General features: G+C 39.3%; 1 protein-coding gene across 2 annotated transcripts; it reads right to left on the reverse strand.

Moving 5' to 3' along the window:
* Positions 1 to 866: 866 nt before the first annotated feature.
* glrba (glycine receptor, beta a) lies at positions 867 to 22926 on the reverse strand. 2 transcript variants are annotated; one of them, XM_026947597.3, is made up of 11 exons: positions 22610 to 22926; positions 19266 to 19403; positions 15441 to 15547; positions 14707 to 14774; positions 13855 to 14081; positions 12742 to 12824; positions 10580 to 10720; positions 5196 to 5348; positions 4769 to 4917; positions 3372 to 3533; positions 867 to 2509 (listed from the first exon to the last, which is right to left on the reverse strand). In XM_026947597.3, the coding sequence occupies exons 1-11, from the start codon at positions 22612 to 22614 to the stop codon at positions 2213 to 2215; spliced, it is 1530 nt and encodes a 509-aa protein (XP_026803398.1). In that variant the 5' UTR covers positions 22615 to 22926; the 3' UTR covers positions 867 to 2212. The 2 variants fall into 2 exon arrangements, with proteins under 2 accessions (XP_026803398.1, XP_026803399.1); XM_026947598.3 differs by having other exon boundaries at positions 19266 to 19397; positions 22610 to 22925.
* Between the last annotated feature and the right edge of the window lie 2018 nt (positions 22927 to 24944).

A 24944-nucleotide genomic window follows, 5' to 3' on the forward strand; every position in this document is an offset into this window, starting at 1 on the left:
TTAGTGGATTGATATGAATCCATAATGATGTCAATGATACACGCTGATCAACCCTTCCTCATGACTACAAAACTAATTTCTCTCATGACTCTAATGTGTATTTGAAACACAACATTCAATAACATTAAATGTAGCCATAAATGGCTAAAAAGTGACGTGTCGATCTTTAAGACATAAAAATCCTGAAGTGTTTTATTCCTCGCTGTGGCATAAGAGGAATAAAACACTTCAGGATGTGTTGTTATTGGAAAATAACCAACGACAGGGTGGTGCGGTGTGCCTCAAGTTGACTATTTTCCTATAACAGCACTCCTTGTAAAACAACCATACAAGTACACTTTGTTCTACTCTTACTGAATATACACAAATGAGATAAACGGCATAAATTATTTTCCAGGTGCATTTTGGATCGTCTTTACATTAACACCTCTTTCCTCTTTATGAAAAATAAATCAAAGCCTTGACATTTTGGGATAATTGGACATAAGTGAGTATAGTGAACTGTTTCGCACATTTCAGCGGCTCTCTCAATATCGCTGACATTTAAAGTTGTAATGGAGTGCGTCCATGATGGAAAAACCCGGATTGTCGCTGTGTGTTGAAAAGTTCAGCTTAATTATGGACAAATGAGTTCATCTGCTGCACTGATTTTAGGATAACGGATCCTAATAATAATAATAATAATAATAATAATAAGAGAATCTGGTTTTGTGGTGTTTGATTAAGGGAACTATAATCAGTAGGCTGCGTTGCTGGCCTCACAGCTCCAGGGTCCCTGGTATTAAGAAAGAAAAAGAAATATAATTGAAATGTCTTGAATAACTTTAATAACACACCGTGAAAGAAGAGCTCGAAAAGGTCCTGGGTGATGAACGAAGCTCTTTATTATAACAGCATCTCCATTTTATACACACTCGTACAAAACACGCGGTCTTGTGGGAACATGCAGAACATAACCAGCTCAGCAGAGAAAACCTCGAGTTAATAATAAGCCACAGAAATGCCCAGTCTGCATTTTAGTATATGGGGTAACATTGTTTCGAATAAATTTGGGTCAGTACACACACACACACACACACACACACACACACACACAGATGTAAAATGGTCTCGATGCAGAGAAGCTGGTTAGAAACAAGTCTGGGCTTTCCACTCAGAATAGTTTAACTTTGCAAAGTCATGCACTCAAAAAGAGGCTGTAATAAGTAAAAAAAATCATATATGTTTTCATTTCTCAATCATTTATACCACAGTGACCAATATGATAACAGGATACACTTTTCTGGACGTATTTTTGTTCTATATCACCATAATATGACCAACCATGTGTAGCTGACTGGATGTTAAATTGTGTTAAAAAAATTTCTTCATGTACTTTGATAAATCCTTTTATATAATAAATAATAAATAATAAATAAATAACTTATGATTTGTACTATTTCATAACAGTTACGGTTTCTGATTTGTTAGCAATCCTCAGCAGCACTAAATATCCATTTTGGTCATTTTTTTTTTTTTTTTATTAAATTGAGGGTGCCAATAATTTTGGACCTCACAATACAATGCTCTGGGATAACAACATGAAGATGAAGATATGAAGATAATGTTTTTTTCCCCCTGAATAAAAACGAGAGATGAGCTCCTCGACATATGAATCTGGAACGATTCGCGCACGTGTTTTGGACTCTCTGATATGAACTGACACTACCTGGAAGCCCCGCCCCCTCCCTCCATCTCACACTCCTGACTGGGCGCTGTCTCTTTCTGTCAAGGTAAATGGAGAATGTCATTAATGTGAACTCTGATTTATCAGTGTACGCTCGACTATGCATTACTGGAGAATCACCTAAAAATCCACCATCCATTTCGCAACCGCCACTGCCAGCAAGCAGCTCCCGACTGCACACATTTTTCTGTTTTTTTGGAGCTATTAAACTGTTTATTGTGTTTTTATTAAACAAACAAATCAATATCACACAAGCCTAATTTGGATGTCATATATTTTCCACATCAACAATCCCTATAAACCTCACAGAGAATGAGTCTTCGGCTTCGTTATCAAGTTGAAATGGCAAATATTGGGAGTCTCAAATACTTGGTGCATGCCGGAAACCCTGTCCAGGCAGTCATGCATGCTCAAAATCACACACACACACACACGCACACACACACACACACACACACACACACACGCATATATACTCTGAGGTGCTCACAGGTAAATGGACCAGTAGATGACGTTGAAAAAGAGGAAGGAGAAAGGGAAGAGGGCGCGAGCGTACAGGTCGACGCGCTTGGCGGCGGACGGAATGACGGGTTTTGGGGGCGGCGGCTTCTTAGCGTTCTTGTTCTGTGATTTGAGCAGCGCGTTCGTGGACTCGATGGGCTTCCCATAGCAGTCGAAGTTGGAGAGCTCGAAGTCACGCGGCAGAGAGCCAACGATACTGAAGTCGTTAGAGCGCAGGTCCGATTTGGAGGTGCACACTTTCTTACAACGGGTTTCAACCACCTGGAGGTGCAGACACACAACACACAACCAACACACAAACAACACACGAGTGAGAGAGGATGGTGATTCACAGTCGTTCCACAGCTTTAAATGTAGCTATAAATGGTTAAAACTATGACGTTCTTTAATAAATACAGATTATTTCCTTTAATAAATTCAGATTATTTCAGATTATTTCCATTTCCTTATAAAACTACACAAATTGTACCAGAGACTACTCTTTTTTTTAAAGAAAAAGGATCGTCACACCAAGTATTGACTTTGTTTCTGACATTGTTCACTGCTCTTTATATTATTTTTTATGTAGAAACATTTAATTTCATTATTTCTGAAGGCATCTTTGCTCTACAGCACTTCTCTGCATGTGCCTATGACTTCTGCACGGTACTGTAGATGGTTAATAATGTAGAATCTAAAAAGCTAGAAAAGCCAAGATTGGAGTAGGTTTCCAAGATCACAGCCAAAAAAGTGTTGGCTGCTGTGCTGCTTCTCGGTCGGCTGATTGTAATTTCCATCAAACTGCGACTTGACAGGGTTTGCTACAATGTTCCAGGGGAAATCTCAGCAGTATGAGACTGCAATCTAACACAAGCACACACACACACACACACACACACACACAAAACCTTTGGGTGCTGGACTGCCTTACTGTCATGCCCCACGTCTTAACATGACTTAACTAAGTAGGTTCATTTCCTCAGAACGAACCAGAAAATATCCAAATCTGAGGTGGATTATGTGGTTATGAACTGGAGAGATGTAGCTGAGGTTGAAGAACTGTCAGAGCCAGAATGCTCTCGGTTTAGGCCACGCCCACTACAGATTGAAACTATGACTGCCTGGTGTGTGTAACGCCGCTCACCTGCAGTGTGTTAACATGAATCGGGGTTCCTCCGGTGCCGTTGATGGAGTTGGCCTTGGACGTCGTCTTCCCTTCCTTCTCTTTCTCTTTTTCTTTCTCCTTCTCCTTCTGCGCCATCCTCGCCTTCTCCGCCTCTATCTGCTTAGGACTGTTCAGCATCACCTGAATGTCATTCACACCAACGGCAGTCCGGTAAAGACACGTGAACACACAGCCAATCTGAACAGAGTGTTTACGAGCAGGAGAAGTTATCCTCGGTGCTGAACAAATACAGTCAGAGTAACTCGTAACTCCCCCTGAAGCCACCACTAGAGCTTTACTGTGGAACTGAAGTGATGTGCACTTCAATTGGTTCTGACAAGCCTGGCTGTAAAAGAGCATTCAAAATGCTTGGCTAAAATCCCGGCTCATATTTTGCACTCTGTACTCACACTCTAAAACTGTTCAGAGGCTTAAAAGATTTCACTACAATATTTAGTTTCAAACTTGTCTAGAAATAACTGAAAGATTCTATGTGATATCAAATATTATAGGATATGAATCTATTGTTCTTAGGACGCTAAATCCTGATCAACCTTGTTATTAGAATTGAAGATGTTTTCAATCAGCTCACACGTCCTGGTAGGAAAAAAAAAGTATGGCTTTCCCGACATCCTGTGCAAGATAGCGAATTTGTCGGCGAATTCGTATTTTTTATGTTTTTATGTAATTTTAGCGAAAACACAATGTAAATCTGGCTATACTGAGATGTTATGTTCCAATCTGCTTAGCTTGTTTTAAAGAAATTTCATACACACAGTATATATAGAGTATAAAAGTCTATATATAGTATTATTCTGATAATATTTCCTTCCTTACATGTAGAATTCATTCTTTTATTCATGTTTAAATGTCCTTGCGGTCTCATGACGTCATCCTACTTGCCATTATGAGTTAGACGGATTTAATGGCGATTACTCAGAGCCTAAAAAAGTGCCACAAGGAATTAGAAGAGTGTATACATGAGACATGAGACATGAAAGCCTGGATGAATAGAAACGTCCTTGTCTTAAAAGAAATGCTTATGTCGGGTATTGAGAGTTTGATGGCTCTGAAACCAAAAGTTAGAGATAAGAACCCTGGTGTATCACTAGATGCTGCTGTATCATTTGATTTCACTGTAAGTACCATTTTCTCTATTCTGAAGTTCTTAACTCAGCTTCTTATTCTTTATGTGAGGAAGTGGATGCTGTGCTGAAATCACACGTCACATGGTCTGTTGCGGTGCTGTCCATGGTGCAACAAAGGTAGTGTTGAAGTTAAGTCATTTACACACACACACACACACAAATCAGACTCTCTCACACACAATAACAAACACTCAGAAAGCACATTTTCACACAAACACACACACACACCTGAACCACAGCATACTCCACCAGAGAGGCAAAGCCGAAGAGCAGGCAGGCGATCATCCAGATATCAATGGCCTTCACGTAGGAGACTTTCGGCAGTTCGGAAGCAAGAGACGTGCATTCAGAGGTGAGCGACAGGACAGACAGAATACCTGCAGAGAGAGAGAGAGAGAGAGAGAGAGAGAGAGAGAGAGAGAGATAGAGAGAGAGGTAAAACACTCGTCCTCGCCACGGTACTGTCATAGCGATATCCATAACTCAACACTAATTTTGAATTCAAGGGCACTTTAAAGATGAAATAAGTGAAATAATGAAAAAAATGAAAAAAATGAAATAAATTACTGCACAGTTCATCTTACAATGTAAAATCATTTGTTTCTTTTTTAACCATCAGCACACCTCCTGTTTTTACTTTTATTGGCAGACTGACCTAAAGGAACGCGGGCTGCGCTGGCGTCGGGGTTAATCCAGAAAGACAGCCATGACAGGACCACGATGAGGAGCGTGGGAGCGTAGACACCCATCATGTAGAAGCCGACCTGCCTCCTGAGAGTGAATATCACCTCCACACACGTGTAATAACCTACAGTCAGAGAGAGGAATGCTTCAATACACTTATTCATTTACATTTATTTGTATCCACCTATAATCGAGACACGGAGCTGTTAAACAGCTTTTATAATGTGTAAAGGTACGTTCAGTAACGCCTCCTTCACTAGGACAAACAGACGCCAAGGCCCCGCCTCCTTCACTAAGACAAACACACACTCAGGCCACACCCCCTTTGCTAAGACAAACGGACAATGAGGCCATGCCTCCTTTACTAGAACATTTAGACTCCGAGGCCACACCTACTTCACTAAGACAAACAGACACAGAGGCCACGCCTCTTTCTCAAAAAACAGAGACTGAAGCAACGCTCTCCTTCATTAAGACAAACAGACACCAAGGCCACTCCTCCTTCACTAAGACAACTAGACACCAAGGCCACGCCTCCTTCACTAAGACAAACACACACTCAGGCCACACCTCCTTCACTAAGACAACTAGACACCAAGGCCACGCCTCCTTCACTAAGACAACCAGACTCTAAGGCCACGCCTCCTTCGCTAAGACAAACAGACACCAAGACCACGCCTCCTTTGCTATTAGAACAAAGATATCAAGGGCATGCTATCTTCATTAAATACAAACAGACACTCAGGCCACACCCCCTTTACTAAGACAATCAGACACCAATGCCACGTTCCTCTTCCTTAAATTAAGAGTCCCATAGGCCACGCCTCTATATTAATAACACTAGCAATAAAACAGCTCTTATATCCATTTAGTTGCTTCTTCTAAACGGTTTCCGGGTAAACGATGCTCTGAATCACTGAAGCCGTATAATAAATACTGACACCCAGTGACCTGATTCAACTCTGTGAATCTTTACACCATGAACACACAGACCATTTGTGAAGAAACCGCATCATCTACAAACAGCTAAAGCAATAAGAAACACCCTGGAGCCATCTACAGAAGCGAGGAACGATAAAGACGCTGTAACTGGAGCTCTGCGGCACCAATTCCTCTGATTCCTGGACAGAACCCTGATTTCAGCTCGATTTCTAAAAACACAAGCTTTTTAAGAAATCCTTCTTTTACTTCAGCTTTGCAATAAATTGATCTGATTATTATTTGATCCTGAACTCAGATTCAGAGTCTGCTCGAGGAGGCCAACGTTATGTATGTGAATAATTTAACAGCAATTTTCCAGGAAATTTATTCTATCGAATCATCTGACAGCTTGACCTTTGGATTAAAACATTTTTATTTTATAGCAGAGACACAAACGGTTACTGTATTTAATATTAGCTTTTTTTATATTATTACTGCATACAGTTTAGCGCTGAAAATCTCCAGTGCAGCAGTTTTATATAAGGAATAAATAAGGAATCAATGTGTTATGCTTTACGGTTATGGTTTATTGTACGCTGTATATTATATTTCCACTTGGGGAGCACATTTACACCATGTTCACTCACCCTCAGCTGGTGTAAAGAACACTGCGATTCATACTACACTAAGATTAAAGTCTCCAAATCTCATCTGGAAATAGATCCGACATACGACACATGGCTTACTGCTTCACACCATAACGAACATCTGGATATGTTCCATGTTCGCTAACACTATACCATATACACTGCCACTTTCTTATGTTTCATGTAAGAAATTTTCCTAGAACAACACCTCCCAATGTGTTTGATTCCTTTTATACCACATTGTAAGTCTGTGTAAGTCTGATTTTGTTGATATAGAAGCATTCACGAGAGAATCCTGATGTATTTAAGGCTATATCCTTATTTCCACTTGAGTATCATTAAAGTCTGTAGTTCACTGAGTTCAGTCGTGTTAATGAGGGTAATCTGACACTGACAGGTAGGAGCTAATGACACGCACTAAATTGAAATTTAAAGATGGATTAAAGAGGAGGGAAAAATGTATGGTGTAGTTTTTCCACTGATTTTACGTTTGGAGAGAAAGAGAGAGAGAGAGAGAGAGACAGAAAGACAGACAGAGAGAGAGAGAGAGAGAGAGAGAGAGAGAGAGAGACAGATAGAGAGGCAGACAGACAGAGACACAGAGAGATAGAGAGAGAGAGGCAGACAGAGAGAGATAGAGAGGCAGACAGACAGACAGAGAGAGAGAGAGAGAGAGAGAGAGAGAGAAACAGACAGGTTAGATTTATGATGCTTGATGATTCTCTTATGTAAGAAGGTAACTAGAACATTATGTAACAGTAATGTCTCATGGGAAAATGATACTCTACTAAACTACAGTATGTACAAAGAGAATTTGTCATTGAAATTCATGTGTGTGTGTGTATATACATGTGTATGCATACTTCTGTGTACAAATGTGTGTGTATAATCTATCTATCTATCTATCTATCTATGTATATATATATATGTGTGTGTGTGTGTGTGTGTGTGTGTGTGTGTGTATACGTCACACTTTTTTACTATGATATGAAATCTAATTTCTTTGGAAAATGTGATTTTGTGTGTGTGTGTATGTGTAGGTGTGTGTGAGGTTGTGTGGGTATAACATGCTAATACATACTAATTTCGTCATGTTTTGCTCATTAGCTCAGTTTCTGTTCAGTAGATCAGTGTGCTTATTTTAGCAGAAAGAAACACACACACACGCGCGTAAACACACACAAATACACACATACACATGTGCACACACATGGTGAGCATATGGCATCCTGCTGTAGGTAGTGGATTTAATCTCTCTCCTTTTGACCCAGAGTGATGTTTATGGCAAAGAGGTCAAATAGGTACATAAAAACATACACAAACACACAAACACACACACAGCGGATGTATTTATATACACTACTAAAGCCTACTACTAAAGCATTAGTTATACACAGAGAGCTGCCGACGGTTTTTCGATCTTACACAGGTGCCACTCTGTGGTTTTATTTCTGTCCAGATCAGGAATGTGTTTTTCTCACCTTAGACCTGAGAAAATGCCAAAAACTCTAAAGTGTGTGTGTTTCACTGCTCGCTGAACATAAGTGCACTCTCTCTCTCAGGTGCAGCAGTTTCTCTGCTCGCTCTCCTTACTGCTCCACACCTGCAAATAACTTTGTGTGCACGTAATTCATGCTCTGCGTACTCCAACAACACCAACAACAATAATACCACCAACAACAATAACACCAATAACAACACTGCCACCAACATCAGAAACAATAACAACACCACCACTAACAACAATACCAACAACAATATCAAAAAGAGCAATAACACCAATAACAACACTGCCAACAACATCAAAACAATAACACCACCACCACTAACAACAACAACACCAACAACAATATCAAAAACAACAATAACAGCAATAACAACACTGCCAACAACATCAAAACAATAACACCACCACCACCAACAACAACAATACCAACAACAACAATATCAAAAACAACAAAAACACCAATAACAACACTGCCAACAACATCAAAAACAATAACACCACCACCACTAACAATACCAACAACAATATCAAAAAGAGCAATAACACCAATAACAACACTGCCACCAACATCAAAAACAATAACACCACCACCACTAACAACAACACCAACAACAATATCAAAAACAACAATAACACCAATAACAACACTGCCAACAACATCAAAAACAATAACACCACCACCACTAACAATACCAACAACAATATCAAAAACAACAATAACACCAATAACAACACTGCCACCAACATCAAAAACAATAACAACATCACCACCACCAACAACAATACCAACAGCACCACCAAAAATAACAACACCACAGCCAACACCGGCACCACCAACAACAACAACAACAATACCAACAATACCAACAACAACAATATCAAAAAAAGCGATAACACCAATAACAACACTGCCACCAACATCAAAAACAATAACAACACCACCACCAACAACAACAATACCAACAGCACCACCAAAAATAACAACACCACAGCCAACACCGGCACCACCATCAACAACAACACAACCAAAAATAACACCAACAACACAGACATCACCACCACTAACAACAACCACAACAATAATAATACCTAATGATGATGATGATGATAATAATGTGTGTATTCATATTGTCCAAAAACTACCATGTTTAATAATGTGTGTGTATATGAAATTCAGGGGAAAATATTTTTCAGAAATAGTCAGATAGTGGTAGCGGACTTGCAACTGTCAGACGTAAAGAGGTAAAAAGTCAGTCAATCACACACACACACACACACACACACACACACACACACACACACAATTAAAGAGCTTCAGTACATTTCATTACTCATAAAATGGAGTCTGTGAGTACACACAATTACAGAGGTGCAATATACAGCACGTAAACACATGTATACATAATGTGTTTGTTTTTTTCTCAGCTCTCTCTCTCTCTCTCTCTCTCACACACACACACACACACACACACACACACACAGAGCGTTTAAATATAGCACATAATGCACTTTATACATCATGGCCTACATACGTCCATAACTACGAGCACACGCTGCATGGAGTGACTAGCAAATGTAACACACACAATTCTAATTAATGATGAGATTATTATTCTTGAGTGATCGATTTTGTGTAGAATTTGTGTGTTTTTTTGTTTTTTTAAAGAAATGTCCATCAGGCATCAGATTAACATGCAAATTTCCATGTTTACACTTTAGATTGTATGGGGAAAACAGACCACAAGATGGCCGACCACGTCAGAGAGAAATTTACAGACGGAGAATTGAATTTTCTTTCTTTTGCCTTCTTTCTTGTTCATTTTTTCTATCAAATTTAATTATGCGTTATACAGACATTTCATAGAGAGAGTCTTTGAATAAATCAGACAGGGCATTTTTGGGTTGATTTCTGGTTAATTATGCAAGAATCATTGGAAAACCTAAATTACACCCTTTAATTAGAATAAAAATAATGAGTTTTCTGAGCCACGAAGAGACATGAAATCTATACACACTGTATTTGACTTTCTTTACAATTTACTTTGCGGGAATTCAATAAGGTTTGTGCGGAAAGTAGACTATATATACTGTGTGAGTGTGTGTGTGTGTGTTTGTGTATATGTGTCTGAAGAAGTTTTAAATGCTTTCAGTGGCATCGATTCAGACACAAATTAAGAGTGCATAGAAAAGGGAAGTCAGCATTTTGTTGAAGAGCTTGTGGCAGGGTGTGTTTTGTGTGTGTGTGTATGTGTGTGTGTGTGTGTGTGTGTGTGTGTATACCTGTTCCAGGGTAGAATTTGGTGCAGTTCCTGTAAGCGATGTCCTCTTGTTTGACATCAAACTGCGGCAGAGCGATCTCGTCCATCTGAACTGGGTCACCTGACTGCCACATGAACACCAAGTCCTTTGTGGTGTAGCCGTCTGCAAACAACACACACACGCACACACACACACACACACACACACACACACCTCCTTTACTTCTTTTAGTCCTTTACGCAGAGGCCATGCCTCCTTCACTGAGACTTACAGGCAAAGATTAAGAATCTTTCAGATTAAGAAGCACACTGAACATGCTTTCTTCATTATTAGAGGCCACACCTCCTTCATTATTACTGATGGGAACAGAGGCCACGCCTCCATCATTATTACTGATGGGAACAGAGGCCACGCCTCCATCGTTATTACTGATGGGAACAGAGGCCACGCCTCCATCGTTATTACTGATTGGAACAGAGGCCACGCCTCCATAGTTATTACTGATGGGAACAGAGGCCACGCCTCCATCATTATTACTGATGGGAACAGAGGCCACGCCTCCATCGTTATTACTGATGGGAACAGAGGCCACGCCTCCATAGTTATTACTGATGGGAACAGAGGCCAAGCCTCCATAGTTATTACTGATGGGAACAGAGGCCACACCTCCAACATTATTACTGATGGAACAGAGGCCACGCCTCCTTCATTATTACTGATGGGAACAGAGGCCACGCCTCCTTCATTGGGACTGACAGCCACAAAAATGTGTGTGTGATATCAAACTTTACAGATACAGAGAGACTCCTATTGATTCTCCCAACTTTTCCCGATACTGTTTTGCTGCATCGTAAATATTGAGCTGATCAAATCTATATATAACACACACACACACACACACACACACAAAATCCTGCAGCTCCACATACAGCCTGGCCTGCTATTTCACCTAACATGCTCAAATAATCTCCCTGTTACATACATATATTCAAATGTATGTGTGTGCGTGTGTGTGTGCGTGTGTGTGCGTGTGTGTGTATAAAAACCCTTCTGTACTCTGGACCTAACACATTTTTTCCCCTCCCACACAGATGACTGCAATGCTGACGCATTGTGCCTGGCCCCCTACGGATTCCACAACTCGCACTATACTATTTTTATTAACACACAGTAATGACTATCATTATACACTTGAGAGCAAAAGTTTGCACACCCTCGGGTTTCTGAAGGAAAATAAGGAAATTGTGATTCTATTTTATGATAGGAATGCTAAATATAAAAATGTGGGTGTAACATAACATCCTGCAACAAGACAAACAATTCAAAACACATGACTCAAGGAAAGATTCGCCATGTCTGTGTCATATTAGAGGGTCCAGATGTGATGGTATGACAGCAGTGTTAGAGCAGAAATGTGAGGATCCAAGAACTGGCCAGATAATATAAAAGAGGCAAAGGGTGTTGATAAAAGAGAATATTTTAGAGAATATTTCCACTATATTCAGAAAGAAAAATCTTAATTTTGTTTGTGAATCCTACTAAATGTCTCGATGTTAGTAGATGACTAGTGTGTACTATTTTTGTAGTTTCTCTGAATTTGGTTACAGGTGCTACATTGTAAATACGACAATATTAAGTCCAGCTCCGCCGTACGACACTTTCATGTTACATCGTGTTAAATTACAGTGACAGCAAAGGAAAAAAACACACTCTTCCTCTTCAGTCCGCATTTTCTATCCCATGATTTTTACACGTTTAAAGATAGAGGATTATGGAATCTGTATAGAGAAACTCAACTTAAGCATGTGCGAAACACGACTCTGAATACAAGTAACTTTCCTAGCGTAAACACTGGCATAACATTTTGGACTCTTGGAGCGATGCACCTATATTTTTCTTCTATATAATACAGCAATAAAAAAATCTGGACAGCATTTTGAGGCAAATTAAGTCTTGATGCTTGGACAGTGTCTACCGTCACCTGATTGGCTAAACACAGTGTGAGAGACGGACTTGTTTACGTAACGTTCAGCTTTTTTGTCCAGGTTGCAAGTGGGCATGTTCTGTTACACTTTTGATTTTGAAGTACGTACCGCGAAACATCTCGAGGAGGTCTAGAAGACCCTGGTGCACCATTTGATCTAGAAAGGGTGTGTTTGCAGTGTTTCAGTGTGTGTACTCACAGCTTTCTAGTTGCATCTTGCAAAGTTGTGTGTCCATGGGGAAAAGGGTGAGATCCAGAGGACATGATAGAGTCACTGACAACCTGCAGACACACACATGTATACTATATATATATGTATGTGTGTGTATATATATATATATATATATATATATATATATATATATATATATATATATATATATATATATATATATATACACACACATACATATATGACTTAATTTAGAACAGATAATATATTTGATGAAATACACAGTGTGTGTGTGTGTGTGTGTGAAAGAGAGGTTTTGAGCAGAAACACACAATGCAAGGTTCATTAGGCCTGGCTGCCTGAAGAGCTGCATTGGCGGATGAAGAAAAAAAGGCAGAGAGAGAGAGAGAGAGAGAAAGAGAGAGGGGGTGTCTGGCCTACGGCTATCACACACATGACGAGCACAAACCCAGAATTTTCTTCTTCTTCAGTTGCTACACTATTCAGCTTGCGCTATAGCGCAGAGCATAAAACCCCACACCGAGTGCAACGAAACAAGGCATGTTTCTCTCAAAACACCGTGAGAGCTGAGAGAGAGAGAGTTAACAGCGATGCTCGCTCAAGAATTCATTCAATGCGCTACAGCTTTATCGTGTGTTAATGTAAATACGTGACGATTGAGCTGGTAAGAAAAAGAAGCTTGTCTTGGGTTTAAGCAATTAGCGCATAATCGATAAACCCAAGCCTAGTGCACATTGATGCATAACCAATACGATCATGTGTGGGCTTTCAATTTATATTTAATCACATTACATAATGCAGTACATAAAATACTCGTGTTTAAGTAGTAATCACAGTAGAGCTCGTTTTGTTGTTAATTTACAAGCTGCTTTTTAAGGTGATAATAATCTTGATAATAAGGCGTCTGATTCATGAAACTTTTAAACACTAATTCTTTATTTACATATTTACAGGCATAAGAGACGCCTCAGTTTACCCTCATTATACATCTAATTTACATAAAACACACCCTAATTTATGCAGGTTCTGCAATCATGAGCCAATAAAAAGAAAGCCTACGGCAGACTGCAGACATCCGAGGGAAGAAGTGAATCACTAACAGTTAAAAGCCGGAGTTACCGCATGCTAATGAGCACGTCCCCGTTGCGGAAGATGAACAGCAGGATGTTCTCCTGGGTCACGTCGTGGAAGTTGGCGTTCTTCTCGTTGGCGAAGAACAGATCAGGCTTCCACAGGCACTGGAACATTTTGGGGTCCACCGTCAGCGCGTCTGACTTGAAGTCTGTCGGCAGGCGCAACCTCGGGTCGTTCCAGCGCTGCCGCAGGAAAATGTTCACGCGGTAATCCTGGATAAACGAGACACGAATAAAGAGGAAGAGAAAGACGCATTAGATGGGTGGATGAATGGATGGGTAGATGGATGAATGAATAAAAAGTATGGTTGGAAAAATGAATGAATGAATGAATGAAGAGGTGGATGAATGAATAGATGGATGAATGGATAGGTAGATGGATGAATGAAAAAAAAGGGTGGTTGGAAAAACAAACAAATGAATGAATGAATAGATGGGTGGATGGATGGATAGATAAGTAAATGGACGAATAAATAAAGGGATGGATAAATTGATGGTTGGAAAAACAAACAAATAAATGAATGAATGATAGATAGATAATGAATGAATGAAAAGTTCAATGGATGGATGGAAGAAGAGATAGATGGATAGATAAATAGATAAATGAATGTATGCATGGATGGATAGATGAATGAATGAATAAATGATGGATGGATGGAATGATGGATGATGGATGGCTGGATAGATAAATGAATGGCTGGATGATTGAAAGAATGCATAGATGGATGGCTGGGTGAATGAATGGATGAATGGATGGATGGAATTATGGTTTGGATAAATGAATATACTTAATTTAAAAAAAAAGGTTAGTTTGATAGTTTGAAATGGTCATGTTTACCATCGTGGTCTCTTGAATCGAGCCAAAGCTGTTGATGAAAATGTTCACCTTATCCTCCACTGGAATGCCTGCACACACACACACACAAAGACACACACACACACACTTTACAATTATAGAATTTATACAAATACACACCACCATCATGTGTGAATGAAGCCTTACTTTGGGTTAGGTGTAATTGCACGTGTGTGAGTGTGTGTGTGTGTGTGTAATAGAAATTGATTGCAGAAAACCACCAGCAGATTGAATATTACAGCTCGAACTTGTCCTCACATATAGCTGACCTTTATAAAGAATGTTCTTGTGAAGGCATGAGTGTGAGAGTGAAAACGAGGACCGCTGCTCTTCGACGCTCCTGTACGACTCTGTGATTCTACCGGCTGTTTTGTGACACTCGAGAGCTTCCAATTATCCTGCGCAGTGTGAGCTTGGCTCTGTCCTAAACCCAAATTACAGCTCTAATGAGCTCATCCATAACTGTTCTGTGGACTTGTCAGATCTGCGTATTCACAGATCTGCGTATACCTGGATTTACTTTCGACCCCCTCGGTATTTTCTGGGAATTTAAATATTATTGCTCTGATCTCACACTGAGACGTTAGAGCATATGAATTGATCATTATAATAAAACATTCTGATTACGCCTTATGGTCTCTGTGTAGAATTAAAGATAATGAGTTGCTGTTCTAGTCTAAATACAAAGCAGGTATTATGTTGATGAATGGCGGTACCTTTGAAGTTGGGCCGGATTCGGGAGTCATAAGTCACTAGCAGACGGTTGAGGATGTTGCTGGTTGAATTGGCAGGAACTCGATCGAGGTCCTCGGCTGACAATTGACTGTAATCAACAAACAAAATCACCCAGACAGTTACACTCTACACACGTACACCCCACGAACTTAATGAAAAAAAAAATTGACGCTATATGAAAATCTTTAGTAGAGTTCTCTATAAACAAAGCACAGCAATAGCATTGCTAATAAAGGTATTAGCTAGCTAGTTAACTAACAAAATTTCTTAGTAGCACCACTACTTTTTCAAACTAGCTTAAAAACTAGCCTTCCTTTTGTATTAGCTTACATAGTTCTTTAGCTAATTTTCTTCGTTAACTACTTTATCAATCAATTAGTGGAGTAGCAGCGATAAAATACACTATTTTGTTATATTAGTTGTATATTATATGTTGTTTTTTTAGGGTTTACATCATTTGCTTTTGTTTATGTTTCCATATGCTTGTGTTTCTGCTCTTATCCTGGCCCCGCCCCATCACGTCACTGGTTTGCTACCTGATTGTGTGCACCTGTTCTGTGTTTGGTCCTTGATTTGTTTGTCTATTTACACCCTGTTGTGTTATAATATCTTTATAGTCTTATTGTGTATTTTCATAACTTTAACTCCCAGCCTCGGTTACTTGTTTCCTCGTGTGTTTTCTCTCGTTAACTTCTGATCATGGATTACCCTTGCTTCATGTTTTGACCCCTGCCATGACAATGATTTCAGGATTCGTCCTAATAAAGGAAATACTATCTGTACACACTTACATCCTATATGTTACTTCAGTGTACATATTATATACTGTATATTTATTCCATCAAGTTATATAGCAATTCTTGCCTTTTGGTTGGAAACAAGATATGAGAAAGAGGTTACTGTCTACTAAATGTTGTGCAGCTCCTATTAGTTATAATCAGCTATTTGTTATAAGTAGAAGAGTGATTGAATTATGGTAGTTAAGTTACTTTTACAACATAGCTTGCAGCGTAGCTGGCAAGCTTTGTAATAATATTAAGTATTATTTTGTTCAACTACATTAAAAGGCTTGTCAGTGTTTAGAAAATGCAGAAAAACACACTGTGGCTTTCCACACACTGCACCTTCCTCATATCAAGAGGTTTTGTATTATCACATTGCCTTTCGGCAGAACACGTTCGCATTATCAGCCTCCCTTACCATTTGCCATTCTCAGCCTAATGTGGCTATTTGTCTCACTGCAGGAACCCTTCTGCTTTGCCTACAGAATATACCACTCCTTTTACAAAGATGATAAATTTCCACAACCATTTATTTCTTATTACATTCTGGTTACGCATCACTATATTATTATATGTCACAGTTTAAGCAGTTCGTTTTTTCATGTTTTGTTTTGAGTTACTGCCATAGTTTTGTTTATATAGCCAAGTGCTCTTTGTTTTCATTCAGTCCTTGTCACCGCCCCTGTGCTCCCATTGGTTGTTTGCTCTACTGTGTTCACCTGCTTTGTGTTTATCTCTAATTAGTGTGTATTTAAGCCCTGCTGTTTCACTGTCTCTTTGCGAAGTCTAGTCAATGTTTTCGTTCCTTTCTAAGCCTTTGCTTGCCATATTTCCTGCTTCCCACATTTTTAGTTACTTCCTGATTTTGAGCCTTGCCTGTCTTTTTCGTCTTCTATTATGGATTACTCTGGTTTGATGTTATTTTGAGCCATGCCATGGACTTTGACGATTCTTACCAAATTTATATATAAAAAACATGCTGATTTTACACACTTGCATCTGCTTCAACTCACCACACGTTAGATCATAACGGTTTTCATAATTTTTTTCTGCAGTCAGTAAATTTAATAAGACTATTAAATGGAAACCACAGCAGCAGTTGGGACGTTCACTAACCACTGTGCCTGCTGTTATACAACATATTGTATTTATACTGTATATTTACTTTCTATTTTTTCTATATTTTATTTAATTTATATTCTATTTTTCATCATGTATACAAAAATATTCTATTCTATTCTACTCAGTGTCTGGCATCAGTGTATTCCCTCCATACTTTCTGCATTGACCAGACTATCAGCTCAGTGACCTCAAGCCAACTAGTTTAGCAGTTGTGCTGTCCTCTCACCTCTCCTGTCTACGTTTGATTAATGAACCCCTGCTCTCTCTTCCTAAATAAATTACCATATTTTCTGGACTATAAGAGAGTAATTATCTGCTTTTAAATCTATCCATTCAAACCCCAGTTTAGACTTTTCCAACATTTTCTAGGTCTCCTTTTATCACACCATGACTTCCAATCCAGGATGTTTAATCACTTGCCCTTTAACAATATTATAGTCCAAGTTAATCCAGTATTCATCATTGGTATACATGTGCTGTTACTGAAAAAGAGTAACTCAGCTTCATGTCAAGGCACATCACACAACCCCATTGTTGATTATTTTCCTATAACAGCATGCCGCTAAGTGTTTTATTCCCTATATATTGTATGTGTTGGCTCTACATGGCACACAATAAAACCCCAGTTGCAAAATCACAAAAAAAATGATGCTGTAGTTGCAGTAGAAGCATTTTTGCTTCCCTAAAGAATCATTTTGTTGTTGCCACAAGCTCATTATACATAATAGTAACATTTTTCTGGGACTTTTGTTTATTTCTCTGACCAAAATGGTTGAAGACCCATTAATCCAAAGGTTCTTTAGTAAAACCAAATGGCATCACTAAAGAACCTTTTCTGGCATCTTTATTTTTAACAGTGGAGTGTGCTTTTATAGCATGTTAGTGTTGTATTAGGATAATAAATACACCCTCACTAAAAAAGAAAATCCATAGCAATGCTGAAACATGGTAATTCACTATATGTGTATCTTTGTTTGTTTAATAAATGCCACTCCGGTGATACTAATTTTCAGATAATGTCAAATTTTATCGTTATCAAACCTTCTGTGCTCATTATCAATAGCACTGCACCTCCAAAGTAATGCTGGAGTAGCAAAATGTCTGTAAAAACTCTATAAAATATTGCAAATAGGCTTACGCAAAAAAATTACAGTATCTCTCCAGGTAAACCAAACCCAAATAAGCTCGAATTTAGTCAGGTGATGTCCTAAATGAGGAAATGATGTACGATAACAGAAAAGAAGACAATTTAGTAGGTGTGAGGAAATGAATCAAGCGTGAGATCGATTTTTTTTTTAAAGAAAAAACATTAATTGGTTAATACATGGGGGTTATATATTATATGGCATGTTAGTAAGGGAAGCTTAAGTAAGCTATCAAGGAAACAATACTCAGAGAATAAGAAAACTTTAAAAATTGCGATCCATCTATATAAACTGCAAATCCTATTGCTTGTAGTTTGTAATGAAAATCCACTGATCCCGGATCTGAGAATAGAAAATAAATATAGAATCGCACAGCGCAGGAGGTCATCCTCTTTAACAGAGCAGTAATTCTCTGTGACTGACACAATTGCTCACTCCAGTCCTGATATATTAGTGCATGAACTTCTGAGCAAACACGACAGGCTTGTGTGTGTGGGTGTGTGTATTCTGTTTCACGGTTCCATACAGATAAGAAATGATGAAAAACATTTTCTGTCAAAACAAAAGCATGGGGAAAAATAATTGTTTGTCTATACATCAAGATGATGTCACCATGATGTCACATTATTCCGTTTTGCGAGTTAAGAAAAAAGAGCATCACTGAAAAAGACTGAAAATGGAATTACTGTTTTGTGTGTGTGTGTGTGTGTGTGAGAGAGAGAGAGAGTGATAGAGAGAAACACAGAGAGAGACTCACGAAGGACAGACGACTGTTTTTTTGCCTTTCTTGCCTTTCTTGGGTTTGCCTCCTTCTTTTGCAGCGCCCTCAGCGGAAAACTGAACCAGCAGCAGCAGTAAGAACAACGACCTCAGATCCATGACTGAACACCTGCATCTCACACACACACACACACACACACACACAGTGCACTGAATAGCCCAAACACCAATGTTCACCTGTTATCCTACAGACGTTTATTGATCTCAAGTCTGATAGCATCTTCACATCAACTCCACACCCCTGCTGAAATAACAGCGTTAAGTTATTCAACAGTGTTGAGTTAGCCCTCTGTAGTGATTAGACTAGGCTACTCATTAATCAAGAAGCTTGTCATGCTTTTAATTATTAGCCATAATTAGCTCACAGGGATACACACACACACACAGTCTGTATTGAGTGTTGAGAAGAAAGTGTCGAATTCATTCAACATTGCAAATGTTAATGCAGCAGGGTTAAGATTAAGGCTAGTGAACACCATAAGAGATCATTCAATTCATTAACACAATTAAAGGACAGTTCAATACTATAAACACCCGTTAAATGTGAACTAAATTCAACAGTGCAAGAGTTACTACAATAATAAATGTTAATTCATCAATGTAATAATAGAAGAGCTGACTCAACACTGCACAAGTAGTTAAAACCTGTAAGAGTTCACTGAATAGATGCAGTACTGACGGTGTTAATTCAACACCGGGGATTAATTTAGACCTATACAGATAATTCACTGCCGCAAAAGGTTGTTTAACTCTTTAACAATTAATATAATATTGTACAGTTTAATTCTATGCTATGATGTTAATTCATCATTGTAAGCGCAATGCAGGAGTAACAATGCAGGAGTAAACTTAACACTGCATGAGGTATTTAACCACATATGAGCTCATTCATCACTAATAATTAAAGTGATTCAACACTGTGGTCTTATTCAACACTGTGGTAGTTCAAATTGAACACAAAGTGTTAATTATAGCCTATAGGAGATAACTGAATGCTGCAAGAATATAATCAATGCTGTGGATTTTCATTCAATACCAGTGTAAGTGCTAATGAAAGAACTGAAAATGTATGAGTTAATTTAACACCAGGTGTTAACTCATTCAACAGTGAAACTAATAACTCAACACTATACACATAATAAACCCTGTAGTAGTAACAGTGTATTTAGCACTGTAGAAGTTAACTCCATGCTGTACATGTTAGTTTAATACTGAATTAATTTAACACCAAGGTGTTGATTCAACACTGTGTGTTAGTTGAACACTGAATGCAAGAGATAATTTAACACTGCAGGTGCAAAACTCAACACTGCGGATGCTAATTCAAAAACGGAAGAGTTTAACTCCATACTGGAATTGCTAATAAACCCCATGAGGGTTCAACACTGTCAGACTGTCAACACTGTAGGTGTTAATTTAATACTATCAAAGCTTATTCAACACTGTCACTGTTTTAACCCTGTAAGAGTTCAACACAGAATAACATAATTAACCCTCCAGTTCATTCCACAATGTTGGCACTAATGCAACACTGGCAGAGTTAATTCAACACTAGATATTAATTCATACATTCAAGAATGTATTCATTACTGTAAGGGTTAATTTAACTGTTATAACAGTTCATTTAACACCATAAGAGTTCATTCAACATAGAATAACATAATTAACCCTCCAGTTCATTCCACAATGTTGGCACTAATTCAACACTGGCAGGGTTAATTCATACATTCAAGAATTTATTCAATACTGTAAGGGTTAATTGAACTGTTATAAGACTTCATTTAACACTGTAAGGTGTAATTCAACAGAAGATGTTAATTCATACATTTAAGAATTTATTCAATACTGTAAGGGTTAATTGAACTGTTATAAGACTTCATTTAACACTGTAAGAGTGACAGAATACAGCACAGAATAATGCAATTAACCTTCCAGTTCATTCCACAATGTTGGCACTAATTCAACACTGGCAGAGTTAATTCAACACTAGATGTTAATTCATACATTCAATAATTTATTCAATACTCTAAGGGTTAATTTAACTGTTATAAGAGATCATTTAACACTGTAAGTGGTAATTCAACACTAGAATTAGATGTTAATTCATAATTGTAAGAATTTATTCTGTACTGTAAGGGTTACTTTAACTGTTATAAGAGTTCATTTAACACTGTAAGGAGTAATTCAACACTACATGTTAATTTATACATTTAAGAGTTTATTCCATGCTGTAAGGGTTAATTTAACCGTTATAAGACTTCATATAACACTGTAAGGGGTAAATGACAAAACTCTAAACGGTAATTCAACAGTAGACGTTAATTCATTACTGTAAGAATTTATTCAGTACTGTAAGAGTTAATTCATATTATTAATTGACTAGTATACTGTATATATTGTTAATGTTATACTGAATAAGTTGATTTTCAGTGTAGTTTAACTGAACACTGCAGACTGGTGTTCTAATGCAACACTCAAAGGCTAAATTCAACGCTAGATGCTAATTCAGATTCATGTAAAGGTAAGAATTTACTCAGTACAGTGTTAATTCTTCTGTGAATAAGTTATCTGAGAGAATTAGTTCATTCAACACTGTAAGAGTTTAAAATAGAAGCTATATGACACTCCAGGTGTTGATTAAATACTGGACTTTGTGCTGTGGAAACAGAGACTTGGCCAGGAGCCTATCACTTCTCAGAGATGGTCATTTAACACCAAGTTGAGTTCTGACAAAGTGTAAAAAACGTGTTTTTAAAACCAGCACCAGAAGTTTTAACGAGTCCAGTGCGTGTGTGTGTGAAGATATTCATGAAATGAGGTGTTTATTAGAATTAAAAGGTCACACTGTACACAGGAGGAGTGTAAAAACAGTATAAAGTAGCCATTAGCTTCAGCTCTGCAGTGTGAGGCTCTGAGGAGAGCTCGAGCCAGAGAGACACAGCGTGAACGTTCTCTGGCGCGTGCAGAGGTTGCGGGGGTTTTTTACAGAGCGCCAATCAAACTCACGCGCACAATCCATCCATTAAAAATTAAATAAATAAATAAATAAAACCCCGGATTGAGTTAAGTTTGACTTGGGGAAGTTGCAGTGTCATGCGCATTAAACACCCGCACTACTCTAACCGGGACTTGCCCTTGACAGTGCAACCGAAAAAGCCTCACAGGCTGCAAACCGCAGAGTACTAATTAATAGGTGGAAATAGGTCGCGTGCGCGCGTCAGGAATGCATACCAAACACTGGGAAATACACACACGGCTTACTGTTTATTAGTGTGCTGTGTAGTGTGGTGTATGCGGTTTGGGACGGAGCTCCGGTCTTACCTCATGAAGTCCCGGTCAAGAAATATATACTATATGTGTATATATAAATCCTTGCTCACTCACGCGCGCGCGTCCGGTTATAACACACTGTCGCTGTTATAGTCCATCTCTGCCCGGCTCAGTGTGTGTGTGTGTGTGTGTGTGTCTGAGAGCGAGAGAGTGAGAGAGAGAGAGATGCGCACACACACAGACACACACACACACGCACAGAGAGAGGAGACAGGAACGGGACATATGGGATTCCGCGTGCACAGCACACAGCAGTGCCGCGCGCGCACTTCGATGTACAACGTCCCGGCCGGCGCGAGCGAGCGCCATTTTTTTTCCCGCGAAAAAAAAAAAATTACTGAAGAAAAAAAAAAAAATGGAGCCGATGAACTCAAAGTAGCGACTGTAAGTGACAACACAAAATAAAGTACTGAATCACTGAGCACATTTAAAAGTTTTTCAGTAACAAATGATGGAGGTGTTGTCCTGAGAGAGTCCTCAGTCTCCTCAGGGAAGTGTATATGAGAGCACGTGGAGAGGGAAGTTTATGGTCTCTGTGAGGACAAAATGTTCCCATAATGAGAGGAATCTATTCGGAGACTTGTGAGGACACTCGGAACTGACTGTGAGGATGAAATGAATATTAAGCAATCAGCAAGATGCTCACAGGGTTGAGCACTAACCTACATTTGCGTCACCTTCATTGCACTTAGCAGCTCAAATACACAGGGAATTTGCATCTTCCACCAGTAGCAGGATTTCGTCCGCCTCCACCTCCTCTGTGGTCTTGTGGGAGTCAAGCAAGCAGTCTAGTCAAGTGGGTCTTAGCGCCATTCCCAGAAGTGATTCTAGGGACCTTGGGGACCTAGCATTGTACTTTACCCATCGGAGGTTTTGGGGGAGTTCTACACTTTGAGATTTGATATGTCCATGGAGTTAGCGTCAGCCTTCAGGCCTCAAAACTCGGGTTCCCCAGAAATATCCTGCCTTGCCTGTCCTGTAGCTATGCCTCTGGTCATTCCACAAAATGTGATTTCTTCAGGACCATGGTCCTGGAACACAGAATACAGCAGCATGGTACACAGGACTACATAAGGTGCAACTACACAATAGTGTGAGACGAGTGCAAAATATAGCCTCCAATAAATACACAGGGCAATGCGTGCTAACTAGACAGAACAACAGTACAGTATTGGATAGAAGAAACCAGCTCAAACAATTGTCTGTAAACTGCAGCAGAACGGAGGAAAAAGACTGGTAGTAAAACGTGTCCTAGCATAACAGCATTGTCTCTCAGGGGTAACAAAGTCCATGAGGTAATGTTGTAATTTTAAAGTCCAGGCCTGTAGTGATGGTTGTTCAAGGTTAGGTCTGGATTTGTCCAGGTGGATGCTGAGTAGTCCGACTGCCTCAGGGAAGAACATGTTGCAGAGTCTTGTGGTGGTGGCATGGATGGTCTGGTACTTTCCACCAGATGGCAGGAGGGTAAAGAGTCTGTGAGAGAGGTGGGATGGATCATCTACTATGCTGGTGGCCTTGTAGATGCAGTGCTTGTGGTAGGTCAGTGGTGGGTAGAAAGACCCAGGTGAGCTTCTCAATTGTTCTCACGATCCGTTGTAGCAGTTCCCATATCAGACGGCAGGCGGGTGAAGAGTCCGTGAGAGAGGTGGGAGGGGTCATCTAGAATGCTTGTGGTAGGTCAATGGTGGGTAGAAAGACCCAGATGAGCTTCTCAATTGTTTTCACAATCTGCCTCAGCAGTTCCCATATCAGACTGCAAAACAGCAAGACACTCTCTGTTGTCCTCCTGTAGAAGGTGATAAGGATGGAAGGGGACAGTTTGTTCTCCTCTTTCTCCACAGGACGTGAAGGCGCTGTTGGACTTTCTTGGCTAGGCAGGTGGTGTTAAGGTGCCAGGCAATGTCCTCTGTGATGTTCACTCCATGTTTTGACTCTCTCCACAGTTGCATCATTGATATGCTGTGAGGAGTGAGCACCACAGGTCCCCCTGAAGTCAACAATCATCTTTCATTTTATCAATATTGAGAGATAGATTGTTGTCTCTGCACCATTGCGAGCTGCTCCACCTCCTCCCTGTATGCTGACTCATCAGGCCCACTACTGTAATGCCATAAGCAAACTACATTGTTGTGACTTCCAGTACTCCACAGTTGCCTGCAGGCTAGCCTCTAGATCCAACTCCAGAAAATATGCTGTTTTACTCAGAAATATATCACACTGTAGAATAAAAACATATTCAAATTTTCATTTAACATTGTCTTAAGAAGACAATGGCATAAAGTTGAGGGATTGTGATGGGGTGTGACAATAAAATGTCTCCAAATTG

This window comes from Pangasianodon hypophthalmus, chromosome 28 (assembly GCF_027358585.1).
Source record: "Pangasianodon hypophthalmus isolate fPanHyp1 chromosome 28, fPanHyp1.pri, whole genome shotgun sequence".
In the NCBI taxonomy this organism is placed as follows: Eukaryota; Metazoa; Chordata; class Actinopteri; order Siluriformes; family Pangasiidae; genus Pangasianodon; species Pangasianodon hypophthalmus.